The 23,240-nt window shown below is 40.4% G+C and overlaps 3 protein-coding genes across 8 annotated transcripts in view; 1 reads left to right on the top strand and 2 right to left on the bottom strand.

Annotated features, from left to right (window-relative positions):
• LOC143904062 (uncharacterized) overlaps positions 1-23,240 on the bottom strand; it is a 404,129-nt gene that overhangs the window by 128,268 nt on the left and 252,621 nt on the right. The gene's annotated exons all lie outside the window — the stretch shown is intronic.
• The window catches only part of LOC143904053 (uncharacterized), a 325,508-nt gene that overhangs the window by 147,428 nt on the left and 154,840 nt on the right, over positions 1-23,240 (top strand). The gene's annotated exons all lie outside the window — the stretch shown is intronic.
• LOC143903759 (uncharacterized) lies at positions 12,256-14,146 on the bottom strand. Its single transcript, XM_077417647.1, is given in 5 exon segments — positions 12,256-13,346; positions 13,433-13,507; positions 13,510-13,574; positions 13,882-13,928; positions 13,960-14,146. Coding segments are annotated over 5 exon segments (384 nt in total). The 5' UTR covers positions 14,104-14,146; the 3' UTR covers positions 12,256-13,293.

Genomic DNA, 23,240 nt, shown 5'->3' with positions numbered 1-23,240 from the left:
GAATAATACCGCGATCTCACGAATCGGCCGACTATCCGTGCACGCGTAGGAATTTTTTTACAGAGCGAAAGTAGATTGGGAATTTGGAATCGCCATCTTTTTGTTGGAGAAAAGTCTGTGAGACAGTTATCTTTCGATTTTTTAAACAGAAGACATAAATAAAGACCATATAGATCATCTTACATCGTTCGCAATATTAATTGTCTAAATTACTTTTATTGCCGAATGGTTTTGTTAGAACATTTAATTTTACAATAAAAAAAAATCAAGTCATTTTTATTATTATTAAATACTCCAAATATATCGCTAATGCATGCTAATTCCATTAACATATCACAATGATGGACGCGGCGCAACATTTTTTCTAAAGAGAGAATCTTCTCCGTTAATTCATTATCATAACTTGTCGTCAAGTCATCTCTTCACGCTTTACATCAAGAAGTCTATTAATAAACTCTCGGCTGCTTGACAACCTGTTAACAACAGATTACCGTAACTTTCATCGTGGTATTCCCTCAGGCGAGCCTTGATGTGGCGCCGATGAAATAATTTGTCGCAAGGCGTCGCGTCGCTCGAGAAAAAGCAGTTGAAAGCGGACAAAATTAATGCACGTCATATGCTGCTGCAAAGCTCCGATTTGGCTGGGAAAGACAAACGGTTCAACGAATATGCATCACGAATGACATCCTCGTCGTTCCAGGGTGGACATTCGCCGGCTGCGGATCGAACACAGCCGATCTAAAAATCCTGATTCATGGCGGGCTGCGGAAAGAACCGATGCCGGGATTTATGGTCCTCTTTTGGGTATAAGCTATGTCCTCGATTTGCGGCCAGCCGGTGATTCGCGTTACTCGATGTGCATGCGAATTGAGCGCGATCGAGGAATCTTGAAAAAAATCAGGGCCTTCGAATACGTCATGAGATATATACCGTGTTCCCGCTTGAACTCGTCAAATCTCACAGTGAAAATCAATTCTTTTAGCAAGAATTCTATTATTAATAACATTTTTTTTTTTTAAATTTTAACAATCAAATCTCACATGGGTAAATAGAATTCTTATTATATTAATATAACAGATCAAAATTAATCTAGAAATAAAACTATTTTATTTATTTTGACCGTTGAAGCTTAAACTCTGCAAAAGCTTTACTTATTTTATTATACATTTCTTCAACTATAAAGATAGACAACAGCTACATTTCTATCGTGCATTAGTTTCTATTCTCGTTAATTAATCTTATTCGTGCTTTTCGAAAGTTTTGTTTTAGAACATTGATGAACGTTTCTCCCTCTTTCCTTTTCTCTCTCTTTCTAAATTTTCGCTCAGCGGACATCGGTTCTAAATCCACCGGGAAATCAATCACAGTCGCCGCGGCTGGAATTGGACACCTTGTATATCCCGGTAGGATTCGCCGGCGTACAGACATCCAGAACACGGTCGATCCTGGGCAACGCCAACGGTCCGGCGCTTTTACGACGCCGATTCGTGCGGTGATCCTCTTCGCACACTCGACTTGCGCAATCACTCACGTTGATTTTTCTCTTTGCGTGCTCCCGGTCGCATTTAGCCGAGCCCATCGAGCTATTGGAGTACGTGAAAATAACGCGCTGCGCGGAATGCGAGGAACTCATTTCCGACTGTGATATCGTACGTGCTTGGCTTTCGCCCCGCGAAAGGACTGTAGAAGATCGGATATAGGATAACAGGCTTCGTTTGCTATGTTAAAATTATTATTAAGTTCTTCATTTCAATTTGTTATGTTTTCTTTTGTATATAGAATTATCGTAATTTCATTATATTATTATATCATAGAATATATTCGTTTGCCTTCATATTAACGAAAAAGATATCTGAATGATATAAATAAATCACAAAGGAACGTTGAAAATGGCTTGTCGCAAAATCTGTAAATGAATAATATAAAGTGAATAATTCGTCGAATTGTTCACTTTTATACCAAGATATATAAATTTCATTTTATTTTCGATTTAATAACAAATCAGGAATTAATGCACGGCTTATGTAACACCGCAATGTAGCTATATACGTTATAAACGTGTTTACGATATGTCGTTAGCGCCGGAGCGGATTCGGTCCTCTAATCCCATAATTTTTTAACTGTCCCCAACGAATTGTGTCCCTCGAGGGACGTAACTCCGGGTCCTGAATCGGATAGATAGCAGTGGCCGCGACTTAGAGCTGCCATGACCTGACGAGCCGGGATTACATTTGATCCTTCTGGGTTTGCGTTCCCCTCGCACCTTTTACTTAGTACGGAAGTCGCTGTATAAAACGACACGAGGCAGCCGGCTGTAATTCGGGAACTTCCGCGTCATTGAGTATTCCGTTCAGCTCGACCCGTGCGTTTGTTAACGCGCGCGTTATCGCAATGATTTATGGAGCGTATAAATATACCGCGCGCAGACGGTAACGTATGCCACCGGTATCTGCTTTTACTTTGTTACTTCTACTACCCTCGAACAAAATGAGCGGATCGCGTAAATTTTCCACGAGAAATGAAATATAAACACTCTGATCTTCGCGCAGTTAATTACTGGCCGACGTTAAGACGCGCGCGCTCCTGTGAATAACAAATTTATGGCCCTCCGCGCGGATGAGATCGCCCCAATTACTCTATATTCACTCGGGAAATTTGACGTTTAATCGCCGCCGGAATAAAGAAGAAGAAGAAAATGAAACGGAGACGTGAAATGAAATGGATCGTCAAGAAGATCCGTTAGACATACGGCATGCATTAATTAACATAATTTTTGACAGATAAAATCAAATAAAAAATTTAAGTTTTTTATTACTAATTTCTAAGTGTCAATCGAGAAAAAGAAAAAAAATAGAATACGTAAAACTAGAAGTATAGAAATCTGCGCGCACGCACGCGTAATCAAAACTTACGTCAATATTAAAACGCAGAATGGATCATGGCTAACTGATGAATAAATAAAACTCTTTATATAAAATAAGGTGAAGATAAAACAATACAAATTAACTTCAACTATAAGTATTTGCGTGTTAAAGAGATCATCATAAAATTGGATGTTAAAATAATCACTTCAAGCAACTTTGCAAGTTGTACGAGAACATGTGATGCGGCTAATCTGAAGAAGAGAACAGAAGCTCGTGTAAAGAAGTGAAAATTTCCGACTCGAGTGCCGTTGCCGAGGATCGAAGATTCAAAAGTGTGCAGGAGAAGTGTTCCGAGCACGGGAGGAGAGAGGCCGAGGTCGTTTTGCATGAGGTTGCGAAAGCGCCGAGGAGCAGGGTTGCCGGTGGCTCTCGACCGCAAACACCTCACGTACCGTCGTGTAGATTAAAGCTCGGCACTCCTTGGGCTCTTGTGTGCATGCTGAAAACACACGGGAAATCTCGCGAGTTCACGAGAAGGGCGAATCGCGATCGTAGAGACGGGAGGGGGGCGAGGGGCGGGGGCGGAAAGTGGGTGATGGTGATGGCGAGAGGAAAAATCAACTCACGAACTTACCCGGGATCAAACGTGCGCCCTACAGGGCCGGTAAAACCTCGGCCACCACTGTCGTCGGGAATAAGACGGTATTCCATCACGAGATCTCCATCCGACTTCGCCGACTGCGTCGTATTAAAACCTCGTACGAATCGCACGTGATCGACGTCGTCGATTTCAACGATGGCTGGGATTTCCGTACGACACGTGAAATCCGCCATTATGTAGATTTCAGGATATTTGTTTCAGGATTCTGTCTTTTCACGACGAAATGTTATATTACGGTATCTCCTATACTCTCGCTTGCGAAAAGAAAAGTGCTTCGTTAATTCAGGTATTCCAAAATACTCTGAACATGTGTTTTTTGTCTTTTATTTTTTATACGCACAATCGCGAAACTAATTTAACTAAAAGAATTTCGTCTTACAATACTGTCATCATACATATTCTATGATATTTTGCAATAATATGTAATATCTAACGGAAGATTTTTTATCTTTCTCTTTCTCTGCAAAGACAAAATTTACTTCCATTTTTGTTAAACTGACAGTAGCTTAAAATACTCACGAAATCACGCTGAATTTATCATCTACTATTTTAATATGTTTTGCGAGATTTAATTTCTTCGTAATTACTTAAATTGTCATAATTTTAAAAATGTTATTCTTACCAAAAATCTCTATGTCTCGTTATCATAAAAACTTATTATATAAGTTTGCCATTAACTTTTAAGACGTGGAATTAACACAGTCGCAATTAAAAGTCCTCTGTCTTTCCTTCGTAGAACCAATCGTGATAAACATTAAGCCCGTCTCATCGTAACGTTTCATCGCGGACTCTGCCGTGAAGCGTGAAGGACTATAATGGGTATCCTGCGATGATGATAATTTCACAGCCGTTAACGCACAGTTTGCTTGAGAATGCTGGCTTCAGGCTTTTCCCCCCCGAAAACATACTTCGCCAAAGAGACAAAGCCCAATTTTGCGGCGAGCGCAAAACGCGCACGTGCCCGTCTCTTAATCTAATAGCGCGAATTCCGGGGACTTTTATCGTCGCGTGATTCATCGCGCATGACCGCCGTTGTCTCGCGCTGTTCTCGACGCGTCACTAAATAGACACGTCTAACAAAAAGATCATCGAGAACGGTCACGATTGCGATCCTTCCAGGAACGGTTCTTCGCAGTCAATTATTTCACGAGTTATATCGATCATTGTATTTTATCTCCTCCACATTTCCGCGAATGGCGTGGAGAGCGATAAAAGCGGAAGTTACATCGCGACTAATAATTTCACTTTTATTGTATATATACGAACGGTTATTTTATTTGCCGAAGTATTAGACCGGAGGATATAGTGCCTCCTGTGTGATTGTAAATTATAATTTAATAAGAACGATAATATTGGATCAGACGCGGCTGAAAATTGTAATAAAATACTGGGAGACAAAATCGGAGCCCGTGCGCGCGCAAATAAATCGCACTCGCCATTAATTGCAACTGCAACGAAATTGATTCCGCCGGTTCATTCGATTTATTCGGCGCTATATAAAATATAGTAATTATAGGTACCGTGACATCGGTTTTAATTATCAAATTTTCCATGGCGTTTCGCCGATATTTTGGGGAGCTCGCGTCGTGAGCCTGTCACTTTCAATGAGAACGCGCACGGCAAAGCCTCGCCGACGAATAAATTGCGAAATGCGCGTCCGCACCGTGCACCGGCCCCGACGTAAAATATTCGCGACGGGTTATTCGTAATCTGCTTACGACAAATGTGCTTGATCGGGGCTCCTGGGACAATCTGTAAGGATTAACGGTGCGAAGCGCATCGCGTCACCCCGCGTGATCGATTCACTCATCGTGATGAGTTCGAGTTGGGGCAGTTTTAACGCGACGTCGCGACGTTGGCGGCCGTAAACACGTGAGGGTTGCGCGGCCGTAATTTCGAGCCGTAAAAGAGGAGGCTCAGAAGGGGGTGACTTAGGCTCGCGCTGCGTTTCCCCGGATCGTTATCGTTTTACTGGCCCTATAAACGGTCACCGACGCATATTTAAAAATCGCAAAAATCTACTGTACGGACAACGATTTCAATGGCAAATCGCATGTTTCTACGTATTAATCTTCAGCAAGCAAGAAAACTTATGCGTCTTTTTTTAGCGCGGCTCGTACGCGCGCGATAGTATATTATCCCCTTACGAGTGATACCGCGGCGTTTTAGTTTGCAAATCGATTGTAACTTTGATAGCTGCGTTATGTGTTATGGCGTTCTCAAAATTTAATTAAGTTCTGCTGGGAATGACACGTTGTATCCGATGAATAAAATTTGCATAGCAAATAATATTACTGGTATATAGCAAAGTTGGGTTTAGTATGCCTATTGCCACAACATTGTCAGACACATAAAACATCTTTAAAGCCCGATCGATGTTTACGTGGCGAATTTGTAATATTCAGTCCGTTATTTTTCAACATATTATAAATATATGATCAACCAGGAATTTATTTTTAGGCATTATTATTTTGCAGGATTAATTTGTTTTATTCGAACACTAAAATTCTTCATCAATATATTATTCTTTTATATATTATGTATTTTTTATAAAACACATAATAATACAGAGCAGATTTTTTTGCATTTTTTTACAAAACACGTAATTGAAATATTTTTAAATTGAATTAAAATTTATTCTATAACATTGTTCAACAAAAAATGTACGAGAACGAAGATAATAATTTCCCGCAATTTTTTGGGTGCCAAATACGATCCCATTTACTAAATTGTTCTATTACGTATATAATTTGAGAAATGTACATAATTTTGAGAAATTTGCGGTTAAAGTTGTAAAAAAGTTAGTTAGCTATTTTAGTGTAAACGTCAAAGTCACTTACATAGAGCTAGGCCATTATAATAGATCCTATATTAATCATAAATAATTATTTTTTAATCACAATCGTCACAACAAATGTTTTTAAAAGCAAAAAGTCCTAACAACATATACTTCATTTTGATTGCGAATTTTTTCAACACGTTATCATTGTTATGATATGCCAAATATACAATAAAATAGTCCTTTTTGCAACTTTAACTGCAAATTATGACAAATCTCAAAATTATGACGTTGAACAGCGTAATTATTTTTCTTAATAAATCAAAAAATATTAATCAGAAAAAGTTAATATCGAGTTAGCGTAGTTTGATAATGGATAGCATCTTAATGATAAAATTCTTGTACTCACAGTGAAAATGAAAATTATCGTTTAATATCTGCCCGTACTTTGAGGTACGTAATATCTCCGAATATGAAATAAATTCGCGACTGTGCGAGAAACGGATATGTATCTTAAGTAGTTAAGAGCCCGATACATTTAATTGAGCACTATAAATGAACAGCCGTGCGCGGTGCCGCTCGGAAAACCGTAACATTTCCGTGGCACGCCACGGAATTTCGTAGCGAGGAATCGCCGGCTCGCGCGCGCGCGAATTAATTCCCTGTCATGAAGCTTCCTATTAGTTGAACATCAGCCGTCCGTATAGGACGACGATAAAACTTTCGCGGGATTACGTGGACCGACAACGCGCGCACGTGTCTCACTCGTATAGAGAGGAAAATGCGAATCGTGTCCGTACGGAAATCGCGTTAACGCTCGTAAAGAGAACTCAGTTCTTTTCTCGATAGCAACGTCGGAGAAATGGAGGGCCGATATAAAGGGATGGAAGAGAATGATAAAAAAACACTAAGGGATGCCGTGCGATAGCACGGTGCGAGAAGGACGAAGCGAGAATGTAGACGAAAACCAGAGAAATGGTCCGGATTAATTCCCGCACGCACTTACGCAGCGACGCGGCGGCAGCGGAAAAAAGTGCGTCCGCCGCCGCGCGGTTACTCGCGCGCGCGAGCTCGCCGGGATCGGGCTCGTTTCTCCCGGGATATAATGCCCCGCGAAATAGCCCCTTTAGTATGATATACGTATCACTTACGCGGCGCGATAATGAAAAGATTTGCCGGCTCTTTATGACTTCCGTGCAACGGCTAACAGGATCGTTCATTTCCTTCCCTGTTCCTCCTCCTACGGCATTCTCCCGCACGTTTTTCTTTCTCACGCAGATTTTCCGGATTTTTTCTCTGTTTTTCGTTCGACCAACGTTATTACGATCGATATTTTATATATACGATTAAAAGTTATCGAGAATTCTTAAATAAATAAAGACCACAATAAATTTCCAATTGTAAAATGTATAGTCGCAATTTTCGATATATTCAAAATAAATATTAATTTTATCAGCGAGTGGACTTGGATTCAGCGTGTAGATTCACGAAAATATAGCGCTATTTATCTTTTCAAATCGAAAATTTCAAGTAACTTTGCACATATTGCATCGGCGTGTTCTTTTTCACACGCATATCAGAATAAAAACAAGGTAGCGAGAGAAAGGATCGCTTGGCGAGCACGTCGATGAAGCGGTTTTCTAGTTTCTACGCGATACTGAGTTACTAAGTGCTTCGGTAAATTACGTTACCGCGGCACAACATGATTCGATCGATCGTGCAACCGGTTAGCGGATCGTTTTGTGAAAGCGCCGCAGAAGTGGCTGATATACACCCGTGCCATTCTACGAAATGAATCGCTCTCCTTCGCACTCGTGGCGACTTTGTAGCGTCACTGGGGCGTTTAACAAGTCCCAGGACGACGAATTGTGGGCGGTCGAGAGTGAGTTAGGGCGACGTTTTAGGGAATCGAGTCGAGTAAGCGTATCGCGTATCAACCGGCAGTTACGCGGATGAGCGATGCCGCGAAAACATCGCGCTTTGCTTACACTACTATTTTCCCGCACGCGCTAAATCATACTTAAAATCTGGCTCAAAAGCTCTCTTATCCTCTTTATTTTCTTCGCTATAATTTACGAAATCCATTGGCTTCCTTGACGTGCGAGTGAGCAACATTGTCGGTCTTAAAATCCAATTTTTATGACTAACGTTAGAATTTAATGTTTGTATAATTTAAAAATCGGAAGATAAAACCCATAATAAGAGAATATTTTATTTTAATCGTTCAATAACTAAAGCATATTAATAAAACAGCTATTAATAATTAAAAGAATATAGGAAGCACATATATCCTTTATATATTAGAATATGTAATATTTCTGGGCGATGCTTTTATATATTCATTGACCACGATTTATTTTTTATGTATAGCAATCTGAGAGGACTTAACTTCAGATCTCAAATCCTACTATGATTCTCTCTTTTTCTCTCACACCGGTTCTGCTCTATAAAATCCATTCCTCTCTCATTTGCTCTTTTTCTATCTCTGCATTCAATTCGCTCGCTCATTCTGTTTATATGCACGCGTGTGTCTGTCTCTCAGCTTCGCGAATCTTCTCTCAGAGCTTACACTCTATTTCCACGACAGTCTCTCTTCCGTGTCTCGTGAATGCGCACGTCCCGGTAACGAGCACGCCGTACTGTCGAGAAGGAAAAAGATTGGATTCCCGGGAATTTCGAGAGAAGAATTTTTTAATACACGTACATAAACGTTTCGCATCGAGCTGCGCGACGTTCCGACGACGTAAAAATGTTCTTTATGCGAAAGGCTTTTCGGTCACGAAATGTCGAACGAAATGCGAGCGCTCTGTGAAACCAAGAAGAACGCTAATTCCAACGGCGGATCACTCGCATACTTTTTCGCTCTCCACAAAATGCGAGTTTTTCCAGCGCGCTGCGATTAACACGAGTACTACCAACAATTTCATGGAGTAGATCGCGAATACCATTGCGACATTTTATCGACACGGTGACAAGTACCTACATGTGTCGTAGACCAGCATGTAACGATCAATGAACGTCATTTCATATTGCGTCCTATATCTAACTGTGATTCCATCTTTATTACGTTAATATCGACATGTTTATTTGATAGACCTGTTTAATAAAAGAAAACTGATAGTAAGATGACATTACCCTAAAAATTCGATTATAAATCTCCGCAACATTTCAAGTATCAATAAATTAAAATAGCATTTCAAGTCTTCCCGGTATTATACATAATCGAGATTTTATACATTTTATATATTTGTGGCATTGATCGATAGCGGTCTATTCGCTACATTGCAAAGTGAAGCAAACGTATAGCAATCTCGGATCAAGCCGCGAAAAACAGAAATGGCAGAATGTAGGAATGCAGGCGGATCTTAAAAGGGTCACGATCCCTTCCGACTGTCGACTATGCGCGTCTGAATCTTCGACGGGGAGGGGAAGAAGGAGTTTTTCCAGATACTTTCGCGGGAAGAAGACGCCTCCCGTTCTGCTCGACTGCGAGGAAACCTTACGATACTTGCCGCCGTAGAGGTACGGATCGTTAAAAGCCGTCGTCATCTTAGCATCCTCGTCCTCAGGGAGGATTTTCCAGCATGCTGCAGGAACCGTGAGATAGCGCAAGCGGCAAGTCGGGATGAAATTGCGCCAGTTGATTCAACATTATGCCAGAGCGAAAGAAGTTTAACGAAAGAAATAGTTTCAGATAACTGCACTCCAAGTTTTATTTAACGTTTAAGAAATTTTGAAACGTTTAAAAAAATGTTTAAGAAGTAACTTATTTGATATAATCTTCAGACCTGTGTGTACTCAAGATATTTGATTTAGTTAAAATTTTGTTGTTCATTGCGATTACAGCTTTGATTGATCTAATTTAATTAATAATTCCATGAAGACAATGAAATTGCTAGGCCCCAAGGCAAGATTCAATCTCAAGATTATTTAATAGGTCTAGAGATAATTTCGATGCAATCTAATTTGATCGGAAAGTAGATAAGATGGAGAACGAGAGGAAAAGGGAGAGGAAAAAATAAAGCGTCTGAGCGAGAGTTTGCGAACGATTAATTGTCGAAATAACTGCAGACACGGAGGAATCGTTTAGGCTCTGACATTCCGGGACATTGTTTGGCGCGGATACACTCGGTCGGAACGCGTGTCTCCGGACACGCGGGACATAATATACGGGGACAGTTACGGTCCTCGGTCCGACGTATATATTATGTCTCGTGTAAGTGCACCGCTCCAGACGTCCATCGAGTAACGCCCTAATACGTGAACGTGCGCGAGGAATTCGCCTCGTGAAAAATGAACTCGGCCCTATAAGTTAACTGACGACATTCAATATCTAATCCCCACGGTGTATATCCTCGTTCGATAATACAAATGCTTGAAATCTGAGTTTTTCAACGTATTTTGTGTAATATGTGCATTTTTAGTGATAATAACTTTTTATAAATATACATTTTAATAAATCCATTACGAATTTACTTTTCTACGCATTTGCTGAGTCTCGGAGACTTACGTTATACGTAATGCATTATATATAAGATCTTTAAAAAATTGGTTTTTAATTTTATATATTGGTTTTTTAATTTTATATCGCGCACGCACGCACGCTGTAGAGGTAAATAAAGGGGAATTCTATTCTCTCTTGAATATAAAGCGAGCTATCTTTTAACAGCATTTTCGCTCGGAATTCTCCGTCAACCGAGATTTTATTTTCACTCTTTTCTACGCGCACGCGACGCGAGACATGGCCGATTTATTCCGTCGTCGTTGAAATCATTCGTACGATAAATAAAATCCGTAGGAAAAAAGATGCGCGCGGCATAGGCGAGAAACGACGAGTCCGCCACGGCTCGTCGCGATCTACGCGCGGTACACGCGCGAATGCGCGCGCGGTGGTTTCACGCCTGTCATGTAGACGACGTTTAAATCGAGCGCAGAAAAACGCGACCCGTTTCGCAGTCTCGGGTCGGCGTGTCGGAATTTTTTATTCGTGACGCCTATTTTTCGTCGACTCCCTGCTGAAATGACTCATTATCGTCGCTCAAAATAAACTTCTGTGCATTTTAGTTCTCCACGCGGAGTATATATATATTTTTCATAAAATATAACTGAATTAATGGAATATAAATTGCAGCAAAACAGGTAAAGCGCGGATTTCAACGATATAAAATGTATGTTGAATTTAATCTTAGCTTAAAAAAGGTGTTATTTCTTTTCTGCTTTATAAAAAAAAAAAAATTCTAGCAATGATATATAATAAGTAAAGGAAGAGAATGCGACATTGATCAATGTTAATCAGGATTAACATTAATCAACGTCGATGTAATACGATTGAAATGCTTATCACTTTTTACGAGCTATAAAAAAAACTATCGAGGAAATGTCAGCCAATGTATCAGTTTAGATTTTCTAGTCTGGCTGACAGATTAAAAATGTCAAAAACGTGCCTTCATGTGCGAAACAAAAAAAAACGAATCGTTTTTTCGCAGATAGAAAATGACGAGTGAAAGAACTGGCGCTTGCGACGCCGATCACAGGAATAAAGACGAGTCTCGCTAATTGCACCGTCGGCTTTAAATATTTTGACGTGCCCGAAATTTGGCCGCGCGTGTTACCAAAACGCCGCGCCAACGAGTTGCGCAAATATTTACGATCGTCTCGCTCTCGCGATTCTCCTCGGGTCCCGGGTGCTTCGCTGTCGTTACGCGCGCTATATAGGAGATCCATTTTTTTCGTATTAAAATAAAATTAAACGAAGCCTCGTGACGAGAGAAGAATGGCCCGCATGAAAAATCACCGTCCACCTCTTCGCGAAGAAAGGATATTACGGATGTTACGCTTCTCTTCTTGCTGCATGGAATCGTAAATCTTTCCGCGCCGCGCCGTTGAGTTTCGTGAGGTTTTACGAGACACCAACTGGGCTGCTCTCGTCGGGGCCGATAATTTCCTTCCTAACCGATTCCCCGTACGTTATTGAACACATTTATTTTTGCATCGCCAAACGCACAGATCGAGCATCGATGAATAATTGATTAGCTTTTAACACAGAGACATGAATAACTTTGAGGCATGCAACATTTATTTTACATTGTTACATGGTTAACGTTAAAATTCGTTAATTTTACTAATATAGCCATCATCCGGGGTATTTATTATTATTTATACCGCAATAAAAGTTTTCTTCTACATCAAAAGTCTCTCGTGCTGACGACAATCTCTCAAGCGATATCGGGACCAACTTCTATGAAACGGCGTGTCGCCAATATCCGATGGTTTCCCAATAAACTTGAGCGGGTTGCGCGGTCTCATCCGTGTCAATTAGGAGCTAATTGATTTCGAGTGTAAATCTCTAATGCACAGTAAGATTTTTCAACGGCGCCGCACCGTTTCGATCGGGGTTGCGGTTGCGGCGGGGCGTGCAAGCAGAGCTTGCAGGCGAAAGCAGTTGGTTGCCACTAAATTTACGACGACGAGAGGGCTAACCCTCCTTTCTTACGGCTCCTCACTCGCATTGCTCCGTTTCTCCGCCGTTAATGAGTCCCTATCGTACGGCGCCATATGTTTCTCCGACGATACTGTTTGTTTTTTTTTCTGCTTTTGAAGGCGGAGAAGGGGCGGAGAGCTTTTACGCCGGTCGTATACATCCTCGCTGGTGTTCCGAATCCGCGTGTAAAATGTAACTTAACCGCTTTACTACATGCGTCCGCGGCCGCGGCCGGGGTCGCCATTAAATGTCCGATTTTTTTCGGGTTTATGTTATATTCATGCGTTGACAATGGATGGATGTACAGCGGGAAATTTCATCGGCGCGCGAAATACAGATAAGCAAACAGATATCCGCTGGATATTGGCGATGATAGGAAATCGATCATTCGATTGATGCGAACGCGCTTATTATTGTTCGGCAAGGGCAGTGAGGCGAAAAATTTTATCGGCATACTGTCGTCATGCACATAGAGACCCTATCACCTCTTTACTTCATCGTCCAATTTTTAATTGACAGCGGTCGCTCCTAGAGAATCTACAGTTCGCCGCGTTCCTTTTACTGCGCAAGAAAAGATGTTTGATTATTTATTTCAAGTAATGTAGTACGGCTGCAAATTTTGATCCGTGGAAGTCCGTATTACATACCGCAGGTCAGATGTGCTAAACAGACTAATCCTGGACCGCAATCATCATCGCTTCTGCAGTGGCGTTCCTCCTTATATTATCAATCTTGATGATTTCCCTTCTTCGTCTGTCTGGCAGATGTAGAGACACGATTTCTGATTCGCTCTTAGAAAACACGCACGCAACTAATGTTAAAATTATTGCAGGATAATCGTGCATTGAGAAAAAAGTTGTTAACTTGAATAAATGCGTTCAACTGATTAACATTTTTTTAATAGAAATATTTAAGTATTTATATGTCGTATTTAATTTCAAATCAAGTTAACAACTTTTCTTCTCAGTGTGGGAATATATCAAATTCAGAAATGCGATATTGACACAAAATCGCGATTAAAGGTTTTGGAAAAATCACAACAGGCATAGGAAGGAATTATGACGTGCGAAATCGATTAACGCGATTACTCACGGACTCTTTGCTGGAGTCGTCCAATTCGATCACCTGAATGTCCGGTTTTCCCTAAGATGGAACAACCAAGTGAGATCAGCACATAATCACTGTGTAAGACTATAGCCTGCACGGTGCGTCTGAACGGCAAGATTAAATCGATTCTCCGTACCTTCTTGTTCTGAATGAAACATGACTCGGCCGAAACGGTGTATACTAACAACGCGAAGAGAAGAAGTCGGTACATGCTGGGCGAGACGCGTTTAACAGAATTGCGACGTTTCACGACGCGCGAGCGTCCTTTATACCCAATCCCAAAGCGCTGCTTGCGAAATTGTTCCATCAGCGCGTTCTTATCGAAGCGTCGTTAAAGCGCGCGCCTTCGGAAAACGGATTGCCAACGCTTCTCTTAACTCGACCGGAAATTACGCAAACGTAGATGATTTCCGACGTTGCGCTAAGTATCCGTGGGATTTACAGCTCATTTTCGCGCTTATTTATCTAAATTAGAAAAAAGAGAAGCACGTTGTAAAGCATGTCGGTGTCGCGGATAAAAATGGGTCTTTGCTATCTTAATTCTACGGCCGTTTTAAAATGTTCCAATCGATCTTATCAACGAAAAATGTTTTCGACTGAAGTTCTTGTAAAAAGTTAATGAATTTTAATTTAACGAACGAAAGCATTTTCTCCTAGAAACTACGTCAGTGTTCACTTCAGCGTAACTGCACGATAGCAATAAAAGATATCTTATCGATTATTTCGAAACGTTACGATCGCGTTGCTTGTAAGCCGGCGATGTCTACGTATCTTTATTCGATTTCGTAGTATTCCCTTAAGAGATATATATTTTCAGTCTCTCCTCGAGTCCTCGGGAGACACAGGATACTTACTGTGCATTTTCCGCGGACTACCGTGCTATCTTCCGTAAAATAAGAAATACAAGACGCTCGTTTTCCGATGCTCCGATCCCACGAGTGCAGTATGCATTTTCGCGTTTTCTCGCGCGGCTGAGTGAGACAATACGACCGGCGACTTTTCATCGGAGATCGACTTTAATGACCGCGTCAAGCTCTTGACAATCGGCCGCGAATAAAGAGGCCGTTGCCTTTTATTTTTGTCTCCTCGAACGAAAATACGCGCGGAAGAAGAAGAAGAAGAAGGACCGGAGTTACGGACATCGGGATTAAAACCTTTAATCAGTCGCGCGCCATTAACTTTGTTAGCAAAGTACGTTGCGGTTATTGTGGAACAGAAAGAGGGAAAGCCAGCGCGGAAAATCCGGCGGGAAAGAGTAAAAACTGCACCGCATGCTGAAGGGCCGCCTGGCCCTTCCATGTTCCTTAATCGCGTCCGAATGATTATCACACATCCCATTAGCACTTTAACTCATGTGCCGTCCGCTTATTACGCGAATAATCAAAGATGTTTTCAGCCGCCGGCGAAAATGGCCACATTAGGAAATTGCACGCTCGGCATCGCGCATATCGTTATTTTCGCTGCCTCGTTATCTGTCTTTGAGAGAACGCTTTCATTCGTGTCGATATATCCACGTATGGTTGCTGGATAAATTCGTGCTTTTATATGTTTGCTTCGAACACGAGATCATTAATATCTTGTTCTTGTTACATCATTAATTCAGAAACAGAATATTATAGAGGAAGATTTATTATTACATTTCCCCTAAAACGTGCCCAATGTTTCCCAATGTTTGTGATTAAATATGAATTATAATAAAATTATTTAAATTAAATTAGTTAATTAAAAAATTATACATGTTTTTGCTGTAAGAATTATTATTCAAATATTGGATGAAAGAGGCAGCTTTTTTGTGAGAAAGATGCAAAACTTCATTTAACTTATTTTTAACAAAAAATTGCGTTCTTTATCAGGTGTGTCCACTACCATTACACCGTGTATGCTCTCGGGTGGTTAATTCTTAACACTACATGCTTAATAGCGAGGGAAGTGCGGCTGTTTACATAGCATCGGCACTACTGCGTTAGCGAAGTTGTCGTGTGAAGGAGTCGAAATTAGACGGTGGCAGAGTCCTCGACGGTCCGTCGACGTGACCGGACGTCCTTTGTTCACCTTCGTTGATTGTCGAACAACGTGGAAACTACTCATTAGCTTAGCAAATAATACTCTACCAAGTACTGCCCTAACCGTTGGTTAAACAAACTCGCTCACTCTATCGCCAGTACCCCGTTTCATATCTTTGTTTTACTACAGCTCTATAGCATGATTTGCTTGCTTAGCGGTTACCCATTATTGAAAGATCAAAATGTCGTTATTTTATCGTGAATGTAAAAGCATAAAAATTAAAAATAAGACAATATGCTGCACAATAATCTCGATCGAATTTTTGAAAATTCGCACCGTTCTGACCTTATTAGAATTCTAAAATCTAAAATGTACGTAAAAAGTAATCCGTTTGTTCGAGCGGTAATTGGATGGACCGTTTAAATCAGGCATACACTCGGTTACAAAAGTCCAAGAAACTTAAGAAAAATATGAAAAAATGTGGTTTTAATATACGAGAATTCTACTATATCTCTTATTATTATAATATATGTAGATTTTAACGGCGCGGAGGATGAGTTTTAAATGAATACATGATGGTTAAACTTATAAATGTCATGTCTTCAATTCACCGATCTACTTTATTTATGCACGAGTGAGGGGACGAGACGTTCGACAAAAGAAGCTGGTTTGTTCGAGTTGTTGACTGCTTCGGGAAAACAAATTGGAAATAGTTCAAAAGAACAAAAGCAAACAGAGCTGCGGGCTTTTCTTGGCGCTCGTTGACTCCGCGGAAAGAAATGCGCGGACCAAATTAGTTGGAACAGTCACGGGTCCAGACGACAGGTTGTGAATGATGAATGAATGCTGTAGTAGGTAATACCCCGGGAAAGGTAATTTTGAACTTTTCCGCGGTAAACGGCAAGTCTAGACATCCGTTTGAGAATAGTAACAAAGCACAAATCTCATAAACTTCAGGATATATGGCTAAACACTCGAGAGAGAGTACAAGCTTTCTGCTACTCTGTCACGAATCCGTTTAATAATGCTAACTCAAGCAATTATAACAATAACTAGCGTAACACCGCTCTGTCACGAATCCGTTTAATAATTATAACTCAAGCAATTATAGCAATGACTAACGTAACACTGCCAGGTATAATCTTTTTAACTTGAAGACTGTCCGAATTTACGCATTTATTTTATGTATGTAAGATGATTTGCAGTATTTTTATATAGTGTTTTACACATTCTTTCTCATCTACCGATATTTCATTATTTTGAACATAATCTTTGCAAAAATTTGATTAATTGCCATGATTAAACAGATAAAATAAATGATAAATAAGAGAATAATATTATATTTTCTCATTCTTCTCTGAATACCAGAATTTTAATTTACGGAAATATTTAGATTTTTAAACAATCATAATTATCAGACATCAAAATTATCAATGATTTGTATTATTGGCGAAAAAATCTTGATAAATATTATAGAATTAATTCCTTCTCTCAAAAGTTCTTTTAAAAATCTGAAGAAACGTAGCATATCATTTTGTGCATTCGCTTTGCAGTCTTGCAATGCTCATTTACACGTTCCAGAAGCGAATCTTGTTCATCGCGGAAGAACGTTTTCGTGGAAGCATGGTCGAAAAAGGTAAAACAACGATCTGTTTCGTTGTCGCGTTAAACGGTTGACGTTGCACGCGAGACGAGAGCAAATGCGAGAAAAACGAATCTCAGATTCGCCGGGATTCGTTTGTATATTTAGACTATGCTCTTAACATACAACACTATTTCTCTTTCTGCTCTTCTCTCTCTCTCTCTCTCTCTCTCTCTCTTTCTTTCTTTCTTTTATTCTTCAGTCTTAAATTGCCAAGCGCATCTCTCAAGGAAGTCCAAATAGATCGATATTAATTCCGACACTTTTTCACACTTTTCTTAGGTCCCATAGACTTTTGCGATCGAGTGTATGTCCGATCTAAATCGGTTCATGTGATTACCGCTCGGACAAGTGGATTACTTTTTACGGATATCACATTTTTCACTTTGCGAAAAGCAAAAAATTATTTAACGCCAGTCGCAGATCGTGCTCGAGTGTGTGCACGTGTTCACGTATGGGCGAGTGGATATGTTATACTAGGATTGACTGGTCAAAGTCCAAAGTGATTTTTCTTTAGTTTTTAACTTTGACCGGCCGTATTAGTTATTCCTAGGATTGACTAGTCAAAAGCCGAAACGCAAAACTTATTTCGGGCTTTGACCAAGACGCTTGGTCGTTCCCCAGGATTGACTAGTCAATCCTAGGAATGCCCGCGTTTCGGGCTTTGACTATACAACACATCAGGGACGTTATATTCTCGAGCGCGGCACGCTCATGCAGTATTCATTCGAAAGCGTTTAATAACCAATACCGTCGGCGAGCGGAATGTAATATTTTTTTTATATACCTATATGGCTATATATAAAAATGAAAGATAAAAAAACGATGAAAATCCGATATATCGGCGTGAGGTGCGCGTAGGCACCATGGACGGCGTCACAATTTGTTTTCATAGATTTTTTCTCGGACATTATCGCACGTCGGGCGAATGCAATCTTTATCCCGTCCCAATCTGTTCATCGGCGAAATAATCCGAAAATAACACGCTTCAACTTTGATCGTCGCTACAAAATCCGGCAAATAATGATTAATGACAAAAATCCAACGCCCTTATTAAACGGCCTGACTGATAAAAGGTCCTGCGAAAATTATTCAATATCGATATACTATATCGTGCGGTAGCACATTAGTGATATCGATCGCACACGGTACGGAATCTACCCGAACGGGACGCGTGCGTGCATATGCGTGCACGCACGCGGAATCCATCGAAAAGCGGTTTAATTGAAGCGATTATCCCCTCGTTCACAAAGAGATAGCGACCAGCATTTCGTGATGCACTTACGTAACGAATAAGCCGGCCTGCGTACGACTGAAACGAGGATGAGTGTGTGTGTTCGAGACATATCGTTATCGATGGAACTAATGCGGGACGGAGATTGTGTCCTGCGGTAGATACGACGTGCCCCCATCGTGTTTAAAGCAGCCCTGACGCGTAGCGGTCTCGTCCCAACGTCTCGACTCTCTAATAACGAGCGAGTGATGCTTTTGTCTTATGATTGAAGTAACAATGAGAGGCGGTAAAACTTACGGAGAGACTTTGTTTAGATTAGAGCTCTGATCGAATCTCATTCGTCGATATTTAAATTTTTTCCGCGAATACTTATGATTAAAATTAAAAGTGTAAAACGAAAGTGATAAAAAATATAATTTTGTTAATTATAATTATTTGAATCGTTATGTATATGAAACTCGAATTTTCGTGATAATTGCGCGTTTTACGACCACGTACAATTTTACAACATTTTTCCTGAGGATTCCTTTACTCAGGGATGTGTCACACATGAAATCAGATCGAACGGCTTACCCTAGATTCACGAAAAACCAATTCGTCTTTCCCCGTCGACGCCTTGTCGTTTTTCGGGTAGGTGGTGAACCGGCCGCCTAACAGTTTCCGCCCTCGCGCCTCTCACTCACCAAAATAATATGGACTAATTTCGGCGGGCATCCCTCAGGGAGTATCTCGGGGGAGCAATAAGGGGGCTACGGAAACGTTCGCCGGCATTGAATTCTATCCATTTGTCCGGCCGGTCCGCGGAGAACAGCCGCGAAGCTTCTAATATCTCCCATACGTCACGCGTGAACATCACTCTGACATGGCCAATCGCAGCCCTTTCTGTTGCAATCGCTACGAAAATACGTAGGGGTTATTTAACCCTTTCACTTCCGATGTATTCAGTCAGGAAACTATTTCTTTATATAAACAGGACGCAGGATGTTTCCTTCTATTACTGAAAAGAAAGGAATTCGCTTCTGTTTTCGAGCAAGATTATTATTCACCAAACACGTCTAATTTGGTTCGCGGATTCTCCATATATCAAGTGTATCCATCGTAGACATTATGGATACACATACTCGGAGGCACGATAAATATACCTGGCCGAGAAAGTTCGTGACTTAATCTGCAAGGGTATCTCGAATTGTATACAGTCGCTTTACGCTATTTATGGCCTTATTCGTGCGCCTCGTGCTTTCAGGCCTTTTCGTATCGATATCTATACGCACTGCGTAATAACGCGCCGTATGCGAGCAGTGAATTTCCGTAATGGTACAGACATTTCTCTGAAAGAGATCCTCCTTTCGAAAGTTGTATTCACGTACCGAGAATATCGGTAAATATTCGGGAGAGAGACATTAATGAGAGAAATATTGTTGACGGAGCATGGAATAAAAATATTCGCGAAAAACATGCAAATGTTTTCATGAATAATTTAATAATTTAATAGATATATATATATATATATATATATATATATAACAATAATATTAGAATACTTGAATTATCTGTCGCTCTCCTCTTTCTCTTTATAATCTTCATTTTTTTCTTTTGCGATTCTAGAACGCTTAATAAATAGCGATCTCTCTCTCTCTCTCTCTCTCTCTCTCTCTCTCTCTCTCTCCTTTTTATAAATTACTTAAATATTAAAAAAATTCATATGAATTTTTTTTCTTCTTTAAAAAATGGATCTAAGCTTATTTCAATATTAATTTACGTTTAGCTGTTATATGACTCTCCATCCAATTCGTTCATTTAATGAAATGGATGTCAATTTCACTTCATTTCGGAGACTTACGGTTAGATCGGCGCGATAAGGATTACCTACTCTTTGAAAAACTGCATCCTTTCTGTAGAGACGTTATGGGAATCTTCCCGCGAATCCATGGCGAAAAGGAGGCCTGAAAGCACGACGGCGGATATATTTCGCTGGCGCGGCTTAAGGATACTATACTTCCCGCCGTCTAAAAAGGAAATCCTGGGCAGCGTGCCGTCGTCGAGATTCTCGAAGTGGAGTATCGTGTTCGGATATCTTTCGTGTTTTTTGCGTCGAGTTGATCGCGTCGCGTAGACCTCGAAAGAAAACGCAAACTCTGCCGTGAATACGAATCTCTCCGTCATCGTTGAGCACTTTGGATTTAGACTTCCGTTGCTGAAAGTTTACGTTAAACAAAATAACTCTACTTTATCCTTCCAAATGTTATACACTTTAGGGAGAATTTCTAGAATTTTTCATAAAAAATATTGGTTTGTTCAATCCGATTCAAATAATACAATGTAAAGTTATTGCAAAGTTAACATTAAGATTTTATCGAGTTAGTAGAAAGAAAAATCATGGATATTTTACGAAAATAATTTTAGATGCGATATTTAAGGAATCTTGTACTTCTGTGCTTTTCTCTCAGATTTAATTTATTTACTACGGCCACCAGAGAAAGTAGTTTCTCAACGATATGTTATTTATCATTAATATCAATAAATAATATACTAATCATTATCTTGCTGCTGATACAACTATATGTTGTTTCAACAACTCTGACGACGAAAGGATTGAATCTGAACCTTAAAATAGTTACGAAATGAAATGGTTATGAAGAAACCACCGACGAGAATTTCTGCAGATAGGAAAGAGTCGCGGGGGACAGTAGAATAATAAATCTTACTACTCTGTCATCCGACAGTAGAAATTTGCAGCGGGGAAGAAATTTCATCGTGACGACGACGACGACGACGACGACGGTTTTTCCTTCTCGATATGGGAAACGCGTCTAATGGAAGAGCGGGCGACAGACGCTCCAGAATGTCTTAAAGGCCATCGATTCGGACGAACCTGTCGGATACTTGGTAGTAAGACTTATCGCACGTCGTAGAACGGTCCCGAAGAGACAAGGGTCTTCCACGAGTAGGGCAGTTTGTCGAAACCCTCGGCGACAACTATCTTCTACAGCCAGTGGCTCTCTCTCGATAAGTGGCTTAGTAGCTCGCTCGCTCTCTCTCTCTTTCTCTCTCTTTCGTCTCGCTATAACTGTGTCTAGTTGTCCACATTCGCGAACGATCCCTCGGACGCACAGCGACGATCAAATTATCCTCCTTTTTCCGAGACTCATTCGGTCAGAAACGCGCCATATCGAAATGGTTCTTTCCATCGGCATGTACGCGAGTCTTGTTCGTGGAGATAGTGGAAATCGGCTGTCTCTCGCAATCTGTAGATCAAAGATAAAGTAGCGAATGTCGGGAAGGATGATTGAATCCATGACGTTCATTTTAATTGGCAGGAAACAAGACGCGAGGATGGAGAATGAAGACTGTAATAGTTTCTTTCAACCTCGTGTGATCCTGATCTATATAAATTAACGGCTCTTTCGGGGCCTCTCTTCCTTAATTGGGCCGCGTATTAATCCCCCTCCAGGATACGACCGCAAGGATTTATTTGCGGGACGGCACAAAGGGGAAAGAACGGCGGTGATAAGCGAGACACAGAAACGTGGAAGGACACATGGGATTACGAGGTCTTAACTACGCGTGCCAAAATAAACGAGGATCGCCCTTCACGTTCATGGTGTGAAGACCTTTGAGATATAAAAAATTTAAGAAAATCCGGATTATTATCATCTCATCCTATGATTCTTATTTTATCGATGAAAATATTTAATGGATTTTATATTTTAAGTGATTATAAATTGAGAAAGCAAAATTGATTATTCCTTATTTTAAATCGCTTTTGCTCGCAGGGAATTTTAATTATGGCGATTATATTGAAATATTGAAAATTGAATGGAGAAGATATTATAAAAATTAACCTTTGCATATTAATTTATGCGGCAATAATATGTATATTACGGTATATTAATATATTTTGATACATGGTTTAGCGCAATTTTTTCAAAATATTTTCAAATGTGATTTATATTTGCAGAAATTAATGACGCGACATGATATTGATGAGATATAATCGCGCGTTCATCCGGGTTTGCCGATAAATAACATCGCACCGGATCTTGCGTTGAAACGTTACTCTGATACATTACGCTAAAATATGCATTAATTGCGCTCCGTAATTTTTCGGCGTGCCATTTGTTTCGTCGAATAACGTGCCGCGACTGAGTGAGTACACAAAGGGGGAAAGTAGACAAATTTGATCAACGGCTGCGACACCTTGACGTCCTATTCGTTTCCGGTTGTCGCGTCAGCTTGTTGGAAGCGACTAATTAATAATAAGCGCTTAATTAAGCGAATGGATGCGCGCTTTTGTCGATTGCGCTTATATCAGTCGCATACCGCGTCTCGTATACGAGAAAAGTCTATTCGAATGCGTATTTCATGCAGCTTTACATTGTGTGCGTGCATTTGTACGGATGTGCGCCGCACAGTTGCATGACAATGCAAGCTGTTACCGCGCAAACGCAATTATTTGTAATATTTATAA

The sequence above is a fragment of the Temnothorax americanus genome, unplaced genomic scaffold (genome assembly GCF_048541705.1).
Source record: "Temnothorax americanus isolate GAGA-0224 unplaced genomic scaffold, ASM4854170v1 Scaffold5, whole genome shotgun sequence".
Lineage (NCBI taxonomy): Eukaryota > Metazoa > Arthropoda > Insecta > Hymenoptera > Formicidae > Temnothorax > Temnothorax americanus.
Note: the sequence above shows the minus strand (reverse complement) of the source record. Positions and strands in the feature narration are given on the sequence as shown.